This window comes from Carlito syrichta, unplaced genomic scaffold (genome assembly GCF_000164805.1).
Source record: "Carlito syrichta isolate Samal-C Ts95f unplaced genomic scaffold, Tarsius_syrichta-2.0.1 Scaffold156020, whole genome shotgun sequence".
NCBI classification, from domain to species: Eukaryota; Metazoa; Chordata; class Mammalia; order Primates; family Tarsiidae; genus Carlito; species Carlito syrichta.
In genome coordinates this window covers 22,573-32,239 of record NW_007100116.1, presented here as the reverse complement: position 1 = coordinate 32,239, position 9,667 = coordinate 22,573, and the positions used below count along the sequence as shown (strand labels likewise).

The window sequence follows — 9,667 nt, the reverse complement described above, 5'->3', positions numbered from 1 at the left end:
GCGGCCACCGCACTCCAGTCTGGGCAACAGAGTGAGACTCCAACTCAAAAAAAAAAAAAGGCAACAACAACAACAAATATTTATCATCTCACCCAGGTTCTGAGGGTCAAGAATTCAGCTTAACTGGGTGTTCTTGTGATTCAGTGTTTGAGGTCTAATGGTCTAAGGTTCAGGATTCAGCTGGGATCCAGTGGTTTAGGTGGTGGGTTCTATCCAGGGTGTCTCTTCTGGAGTCATAGTCTGGATGTTGGCCAGGACAGTTAGATCCTCTTCCAAGTTCACTTGCATGGCTGTTAGCTGGAGTTCCTCGCAGCATTATCTTCTGCATAAGGCTGATCATGACCATGGTTTCCTTTAGAGAAAATGATACAAATGAGACGAAGAGGGAGGGGGAGGAGACAGAGAGAGGTAGGACACACACACAAATTCAGAGGGTGCCACAATGTATACCCATTTTAAGAAAGGAAAAAAGCTAGCCGGGTGCAGTGGCGCACACCTGTAATCCCAGCACTTTGGAAGCAGAGGTGAGGGCATTGCCTGAGCCCAGGGGTTCGAGACCAGCCTGGGCAACTTGGCGAGACCTCATCTCTACAATAAATCAAAAAATTAGCTGGGCGTGGTGGCACGTGCCTGTAGTTCCAGCTACTTGGAAGGCTGAGACGGAAGGATCGCTGGAACCCAGCAGGTTGAGGCTGCAGTGGTTGTGAGTACTCCAGCTTGGGTGACAGAGTGAGACTCCGACTCAAAGGAAAAAAAAAAGAAAAGTAATACATAGATAACAACTCATAAAATGCGTATATATTTTTGGCACCCCTGGGGTGTGTGTGTGTGTGTGTGTGTGTGTGTGTGTGTGTGTGTGTGTGTGTATTAGCTAGTTATTGCTGCATAACAAGTTACCCCTGTATTTTTTTTTTTTTTTAATTGGAGTCTCACTCTGTCACCCAGGCTGGAGGGCAGTGACACACTCCTGGCCACCACAGCCTCAACCTGCTGGGCTCCTGCGATCCTTCCACCTCAGCCTTCCAAGTAGCTGGAACTACAGGTTTGTGCTACCACGCCTGTCTAATTTTTGATTTATTATAGAGACAAGGCCTCGCCAACTTGCCCGGGTGGGTCTTGAACCCGCAGGCTCAGGCAGTCCTCTTGCCTCGGCCTCCCAAAGTGCTGGGATTACAGGCTGAGCCACCAAGCCTGGCCAACAAGTTACCCCTGTAAAATTTAGCAGCTTGAAACAACAAACTAGTTGGGCTTGGTGGCACATGGCCATAGTCCTAGATACTTGGGAGGCTGCGGTGAGAGGGTCACTTCAGCCCAGGAGCTTGAGGATCCAGTGAGTTGTGATTGTGCTAAAGAGAGGGGCTAGCGAGAGTGTGATTACTAACCAGCGGGGATCACTGGGGAACACCTTGGAGGGCAGCTGTCACAGTCTACACAGGAAAAAGTTTGGAAGAATATAAAGTTAACGGCCTCACAGTTATCTAGGGGCTTTGAGTCAAGTGTATGCATTTCATTCTCTCTGTTGATCTTTCTCATTTGTATTTTTTTTTTGAGTTGGGGGTCTCACTTTGTCACCCAGGCTGGAGTGCAGTGTCACAATCATGGCTCACTGCAGCCTTGACCTCCCGGACTCTGGCAGTACTTCCACCTCAGCCTCTCGAGTAGCTGAGGCTACAGGCACGCACCACTACACTTTGCTAATTTTTTGATTTTTTGTAGAGACGAGGTCTCACTATGTTGCCCAGGGTGGTCTCGGAACTCCTGGTCTCAAGCAATCCTCCCACCCAGGCTCCCAGGTGCTGGGATTATTGGTGTGAGCCACTGCACCTGGGAGTATTTTCTTTCTTTCTTTCTTCTTTCCTTCCTTCCTTCCTTCCTTCTTTCTTTCTTTCTTTCGTCAGAATCTTACTCTGTCACCCAGGCTGGAGTGCAGTGGCATGCTTCCAGCCACCACAGCCTCGACCTGCTGGACTCTGGCGATCCTTCTGCCTCAGCCTCCCAAGTAGCTGGAACTACAGGTGCACCACCACACCCGGCTCATTTTTAAAATTTGTTGTAGAGACGAGGTCTTGCCAAGTTGCCCAGGCTGGTCTCGAACCCCCAGACTCAGGTAATCCTCTCACCTCAGCCTCCCAAAGTGCTGGGATTACAGGCATGAGCCACTACTCCCAGCCAATTTTCTATTTTTTTTTGAGTTGGAGTTTCACTCTGTCGCCCAGACTGGTGTGCAGTGGCCGCTCCTGGCCACCGCAGCCTCAACCCACTGGGCTCTGGCGATCCTTCCACCTCAGCCTTCCAAGTAACCGGAATTACAGGTGCGCGCTACCACGCCCGGCTGATTTTTGATTTATTGTAGAGATGAGGTCTTGCTGCCCAGGCGGGTCTCGAACCCGCGAGCTCAGGCAATCCACCTCAGCCTCCCAAAGGCACGGGATTACAGGCTGAGCCACCGAGCCCAGCTTCTATTTTTTTAAATCATGAATTTGAGTTACTTGTTGTGGGTTGAGTTGTTTCCCTCCACAAAATATGTTCAAGTCTTAACCCCTAGTATCCATGAATGTGACCTTATTTGGAAATAAGGTCTTTCCAGATACATTCACGTTAAAAATGAGTTCATGCCGAGCGTGGTGGCTCACTTCTGTAACCCCAGCACTTTGGGAGGCAGAGGGCAGAGGATTGCCTGAGCCTGAGGGTTTGGGACCAGTCTGGGCAAGATGGTGAGACCTCTGTCTTTACAAAAAATCAAAAGATTAGCTGGGCATGGTGGCATGCGCCTGTAGTTCCAGCTACTTGGAAGGCTGAGGCGGAAGGATTGCTGGAGCCCGGCAGGTCGAGGCTGTGGTGGCCGTGAGTGTGCCACTGCACTCCAGCCTGGGCAACAGAGTGAGACTCTGAATAAACAAACAAACAAACAAACAAACAAAACGAGGTCGTATGGAGTAGGGTAAGCCCTCATCCCGTGACTAGTGTCCTTACATAGGAGGGAAATTTAGACAGAGACACAGACACACATGAGGGCGAATGCCAAGTGAAGAGAAGCAGAAAACGGGGTGATGTTTCTTCAAGCTGAGGAACACCGAGTATGGCCTTCACCAGGAAAAAGCAGGACGGATCTGCCCCGGGAGCCTCAACCTGCTGACAATGTTTTTTGTTTTTTGAGTCAGGATCTCACTCTGTCACCCAGCCTGGAGTGCAGTGGCACGCTCACGGCCACCACAGCCTCGACCTCCTGGGCTCAGGTGATCCCTCCACCTCAGCCTCCCGAGTAGGTAGGGTTATACAGGTGCGTGCCACCACGCCTGGCTAATTTTTAATTTTGTTTGTAGAGATGAAATCTCACTATATCACCCAGGTTGGTCTCCAGCAGTCCTCCCACCTCGGCCTCCCAAAGTGTTGGGGTTACAAGTGTTAGCCATCACACCTGGCCTGCTGACAACTTGATATCAGACTTCTAGCTTCCAGAACTGTGAAAGAATACATTTTTGTCATTTGTATTCTCAATAGCCAAATGGAGGAATAAATAAACACAGTGTGGTCCATCCACACAATGGGATATTATTTAGCCTTAAAAAGGAAGGAGGTAGGGTGCAGTGGCCGAGAGTTTGAGATCAGCCTGGGCAACATAGCAGCAAGCCCTCGTCTCTAAGACAGATTTTTAAAATAAATAAAAAATAAAAAAGGAAGGACGTTCTGACATAGACGACATAGGTGAACGTAGAGGACTTCATGTCCAATGAGATAAGCCAGTCACAAAAGGACACATTCTGTGTGATTCCACTTCTAGGGGGTCCCTAGCATCCTCAGATTCACAGAGACAGAAGGTAGCATGGTGGGTGCCGGGGTTGGGGAGGGGACAGGGAGTGAGTGTTTCATGGGGACAGATTTTCCGTTTGGAAAAAGGAGAACATTCTGGAGATGGCGGTGGTGCTGGTTGCACAACAGTGTAAATGTGCTCAATGCCAGAGAACTGTGCATTTAAAAATGGTAATTTTCTGCCGGGCACGGTGGCTCACGACTGTAATCCCAGCATTTGGGAGGCACAGGTGAGAGGATTGCCTGAGTCCATGGGTTTGAGACCAGCCTGGGCAATTTGGCGAGACCTTGTTGCTACAATAAATCAAAAAATTAGCCAGGCATGGTGGTGCATGCCCATAGTTCCAGCTACTTGGAAGGCTGAAGGATCGCCTGAGCCCAGGAGGTCGAGGCTGCAGTGGCCATGAGTGTGCCACTGCACTCCAACCTGATTGACAGAGTGAGACTCCAACTCAAAAAACAAACAAAAAGTAATTTTCATGTCATGTATAAGATTTTTTTAAAACATCTTTAAAAATTCTGTTGTCTTAAGCCACCCAGTTTGTGGCAATTTACTGTGGCAGCCCTAGGAAACTAACACACTCATGTGATTAGAAAAAAATACAGTAAACAATTAGAAGGGGCCCTTAAATATGGAACCCTTCCACCCCTGGTTTACGGGCGTGGTGACTCACACCTATAATCCCAACATTTTGGGAGGCCGAGGTGAGAGGATTGCCTGAGCCCATGGGTTCGAGACCCGCCTGGGCAACTTGGCAAGACCCCATCTCTACAATAAATCAAACAATTAGCCAGGTGTGGTGGCGCGTGCCTGTAGTTCCAGCTACTTGGAAGGCTGAGGTGGAAGGATCGCCTGAGCCCAGCAAGTCGAAGCTGCAGTGGCCGGGAGCGTGCCACTGCTCTCCAGCCTGGGTGACAGAGTGAGACGCCTACTCAAAAAAAAAAAAAAGTGCCAATTGAGACTCACAACAGTGTAGTCTCCTGGCTCTTGGAACTTTGTGACGGGAACAGATTCCATCCCCTCCCTGGGGGTTAATTAAGGTGACCCCCGCATGCCCACCCCTTTTCAGTAAAAACCACAATAAAAGAGCTTATAAAATTTATTCCTTTGTTCTTTTCCCTTGAAATAACACACACAGGCAGGGAGGTGGGACGTGATGGAGGGAGTTGTAAGTTTCTGGGAGTCCTCCAGCACCCCCAAACCCCAGTTCCTCTTTCCAAGTCCCTTAACGGCATCCCCTAATTATTCTAAGCCCAGATTCCAACTATGAAGTGTCGTTCGTATGGAGGTGGGGGAGGGAGGCTTTCCTTCTTTCTCTGGTAGAAAAATAGACCCGGAATGAGTTTTGGGATTTGACATTTATGCTTGTTTTTGCATCATCGGATGCTCGGATTTCGGGAAGGGTGGTCTGTATGGTTTTGTTCCTGGCTTCCAACTCTTAAAGCCTGGTCAGGGGGTGGCAGTGCTGGAGTGGGGCTGTTCCTTAATGTGTCTCCAGCCTCAGTTTACCTTCTTGCCAGGAATGAGTGACTGGAAACTCCAGAGGGACTCTGGGGCTCTTAGCCTATAAGGTTGGAAGAGGATGAAGACGGTGCAGGGTCGGGGGGGCAGGCAGGGGGAGTGAGGTGGTTTGTTGGAATGGTGTCCTCACAGGGCCAGGAGGGGTGGCCATGCAGAGGTTAGGGAGGGAAACCAGCGTCCATGCAGGTCGTGGGAGATGCATCTCTTCTCTCGCTGCCTGGAGATGACCCACATCGGGGCTTGGGACAGATCCCCTGGGTGTCCTGGAACTGGGGGGCGGGACCTGGGCTTCCCCGCAGGTTCCCTAGACCACGTGATCTCATGCCGTGGAGAGCGGGCTCTGGTGTGTGTCCTGGATGGGGTGCGTGGGATCCAGGACTTGCACCCCCAGGAACTAGACTTGGGGTCCAAGTAGCAGGGACCCGGTGGCTGGGGCATTCAGATCAGAAACCAGGGGCTAGGGGCTTGGAGGTCCAGTGCCTGGGAGGGGCAGGGGCTGCCTTGCATCGACGAGGGACTGGACCAAGGGACATGGAATCTAGAATCTAGAATCCAGTGGCTGCGGTTGCCAGGGTCCACTTGCTGTGCTGGTGGGCTCCCGCCTTTGTTTGTGGAGCCAGAATCCGGTGGGGCAGGGCGTGGAAATCTGGGATCCAGCGGTTGGGGGTGAAGGGTGTAGTGCTTGAAATGAAGGGATCCGACAGTCAGAGCAAAGGATCTGGGGCCCAGTGTAGAGGTAAATAAAAAAAAAATCAGGAAATCCAGTGGATGGGGTGAGAGGATCTAGGATCCAGTGGCGGGGGCCCCAGGATCTAGGCCTTGCATTGTCAGGATCCAGCGGCTGGGGTTTCTTGACATCCAGAATCCAGTGGCTGAGCTCGGAGATCCAGGGTTCGAGGCGTGGGGATTTGGGGTTGGGGATCTGGTTTCCAGTGCTGCCTGGGGACCCTGAATCTGGTGCTTGAGGGAGCCAGGATCTGGGTGGGCGTTGAGGTACAAGCGACATGTGCTCCTGAAGTTGGGGTCTCGGGATCCATTCACTGAGTTTGCGGGATCCAGTGCTTAAGACATAGAGAGGTCCAGGAGCCAGCGGGGTGGGGGGGGGCAGGAAAATGTGGGATCGACTTTGGGATGGGGAGGTTGCAGCATCCGGTGATTTGGGAGATAGAGATTAAGGGCTGGGGTGTGGATAGTCTTGGATCTTGTGGCTAGGGTATCAGCCTTGAGTTGCTGGGATCCACAGTTGGGGTTATGGAGATCTGGGATCTAGAATTGGGGTACTGGGATCTTGCGATCCCACGGGTGGGCATATGGGCCTAGGATCCAGGGTCTGGGTACTGCGATCCAGTGACCCGATGGCTGGGACATAAGGGTCTAGGATCTGGGCATTGGGATCCAGTGACCTGATGGTCAGGGCATACGAGTCTAGGATCTGGGTTCTGGGTTCTGGGATCCAGTGACTCAATGGTAGGGGCATAGGCATCTAGGATCTAGGATCTGGGTCCTGGGATCCAGTGACCCCAAAGGTTGGGGCATGTAGGTCTAGGACCCAGGATCTGGGTACCGGGATCGGTGGCTGAATGAAAGGTGGGGATCCCGTGGTTGGACCATCAGTCTCCAGCGGCTGAGCTGTGGAGGCCGTCATGATTGGGGTGAGGGAGCATGGGGAGATGGGCTCCGGGTCCCTCACCTGGACGTGACCCCCAAGGCCTGCTTCATGTTCTCGTAGACCACATAGGAGATGCTCACGGCCGGAATAACCTTCATGAAGTTGGGGGCGATGCCCCGGTAGAGGCCCCGCACGCCCTCCTGGGACAGGATGTGACGTAGCAGACCCAGCATGGACAGCTGGGGGGCACCCTCGATGGAGGCTGGGGGGGCGGGGGAGGCCAGGTAAGGCCAAAGTTCCCCTCTCACTTCCCCCTCCTACCTCCCTGGGGCCTGGCCAGATGGCTGCTGCTGCAGCAGGAGGGAAGGAGGTTAGACTAACAGTGAGACCTCCCACTCAGAGTCAGGACTTCTACTGGTCTTGGAACTGAATGCTCACCTTTCCACTCAAAGTTTAGGGGCGATTAGGAACAGAGGTGGTATGGGTGTGTGTAACGGGAGAGGACAGAAACGTCTTCTTGAAACCTAATTCTCTCCTTCTTTTCCCAGCTAACTCCTACTCGTCCTCCCAAAGCCAGCTTTTCAGGGGAGCCCTCCTCGGTGCCCCGGTCTAAGTCAGTCTCCTCCTCCTTCCCTTCATTCAACCCTAAATCAATACTTAATTGTGGAATGATTTATTTAGCATCTTTCTTCCTCTCCAGCCTGTGAGCTCTGTGAAGGTGAGGACCATGTCTGTCCGGGGCACCGACACATCCCCAGTGCAAATCATGAAATGCAAACGTCAAAATCCCCAAGGAAATCCTCTAAACAGATTCAGGGATAGTGGGAGGGTCGGGGGTGTGCCTGGGAGGGGGAGAGAATCCATCAAAGAAAAAACACGGAGGCAAACAACAAGCCGTCGGGTCCTGACCTTCCTTTACCTCGCTCCTGGCCTCCCACTCACCATAACCCAGCCTTGCAAATTACGGCTCAAGTTACCAGCCTTGGAAATGCTAGACATCTACCCAGGAGTGGCCTCCCAGCTAAGACAGCTGGGGTTCTCTTCTGGAACTTGCATCTACCTATATAATCCTCAGGGGCTCCCATGATCACGCATGGGTAAACAGGCCCAGAGGAGGACAAAGACTTGGCCAAGGTCATCCACATCCAGGAGGATCCCAGCCCAGGGCTCCACCCAGGAGGAGCTGGGGCCCCATCCCCCCGCCCAGGCCTCACCTTGGGCCTGCATGCGGGTCCGGACCAGGGCCAGGGGGTAACTGGCTATCTGGCCGCAGGTGCTGGAGATGGTCCCGCAGGCCAGGAGCACGAGGATGCCTGGGTCGGCCGAATTGTGGCTGTACTCCTGGAGCCACCAGTTTTTCAGGGTCTAGAGTGGAGAAGGGAGTAGGGAGGGTTGTGGCGGGTGACACCAGGACCCTCGCTCCCGACGCCTCCCTGGCCAGCCTGCTCTCTGTCCCGGGACAGCTGGTCCTACCTGAGGACTCAGTGCCTCCTAGCAGCTACACAGCCATCCTTACCTGCAGCCTGTCACTCAGTCCTTCCCTTGACCCTCTGTGGCAGGTGGGGTGAGGGTCCCCAGTCCTGTCTATGCCTGGGTCCCCGGAACTGGTGTCTGTGTTACGCAGCGTGACACAAAGGGCTTCGCAGATAGGATTCCGTTAAGGATTTTGGGATGGGGAGATTATCCAGGATTATCTGGGTGGCCCAATGTCATCACAAGGGCCCTTAGAAGACTCAGAAAAGTAGATGTGAAGATAGAAGCAGACATTGGGAAGAGAGAGAGAGAGAGAGAGAGAGAGAGAGAGAGAGAGAGAGAGAGAGAGAGAGAGAGAGAGAGAGATATGGAGGGAGGAGGTGTCACACTGCTGGCATTGAAGATGGAGGTGAGAACAAGAGCCAAGGACACAGGCAGCCTCTAAAACCTTTTTCTTTTCTTCCTTTCTTTATAATAATAGAGTTGGGGTCTCATTGCCCAGGCTGGTTTTGAACTTTTCTCAAGCCATCCTCCTGCCTTGACCTCCCAAAATGCTGGGATTGCAGGTGTAAGCCGCAGCGCCCAGCCGCGAGCAGCTTTTTCAAGGCAAGGAAGCAGATTCTCTTCTAGAGCCTCCAGAAGGAACACAGCCCTGATGACATCTTGATTCTATAAAGCCCAGTCAAGATCCCCAGTTTTGGGCTAGGCGCAGCAGCTGATAACCTGTAATCCTAGCATTTTGGGAAGCCAAGGCAGAAGGATTGCTTGACGGCAGGAATTCAAGGCCAACCTGGGCAACCTTGTGAGACCTCCCATCCTATTTTATTTATTTTTTTGAGTTGGGGCCTCACTCTGTCATCTAGGTTGCAGTGCAGTGGCACGATCATGGCTCACTGCAACCTCTACCTCCTGGGCTCAAGGGATCCTCCTGCCTCAATCTCCCAAGTAGCTGGGACTACAGGTGTGTGCCACCACACCCGACTAATTTTTTATTTGTGGTAGCGAGGACGTCTCGCTGTGTTGCCCAGGCTGGTCTAGAACTCCTGGACTCAATCCTCCCACCTCAGTCTCTCAAAGTACTGGGAATACAGCCATGAGCCACCGTGCCCAGATTCCGGGTTCTATTTTATTTGCTTTTTTTTTTTTTAAGACCCCCCCCATTTCAGACTTCTGACCTCCAGATCTGTAAAATCATACTTTTTTTTTTTTGAGTCAGAGTCTCACTCTGTTGCCCAGGCTGGAGTGCAGTGGCA

General features: G+C 52.2%; 2 protein-coding genes across 3 annotated transcripts in view; both read right to left on the bottom strand.

Annotated features, from left to right (window-relative positions):
* The window catches only part of SLC25A41 (solute carrier family 25 member 41), an 18,498-nt gene extending 11,521 nt beyond the window's left edge, over nucleotides 1-6,977 (bottom strand). Inside the window, exons 1-2 of the mRNA XM_008051004.2 lie at nucleotides 6,897-6,977; nucleotides 6,633-6,713 (exon numbers count right to left, since the gene is read on the bottom strand). Coding sequence (XP_008049195.2) covers nucleotides 6,633-6,713; nucleotides 6,897-6,977 — 162 coding nt within the window. The remainder of the gene's footprint in view (nucleotides 1-6,632; nucleotides 6,714-6,896) is intronic.
* The window catches only part of SLC25A23 (solute carrier family 25 member 23), a 13,740-nt gene continuing 10,436 nt past the window's right edge, over nucleotides 6,364-9,667 (bottom strand). For both annotated transcript variants that reach the window (XM_008051002.2, XM_008051003.2), the window contains 2 exons: nucleotides 8,156-8,306; nucleotides 6,364-7,203 (listed from right to left, as the gene is read on the bottom strand). In XM_008051002.2, coding sequence (XP_008049193.1) covers nucleotides 7,019-7,203; nucleotides 8,156-8,306 — 336 coding nt within the window. In that variant the 3' untranslated portion in view covers nucleotides 6,364-7,018. The remainder of the gene's footprint in view (nucleotides 7,204-8,155; nucleotides 8,307-9,667) is intronic.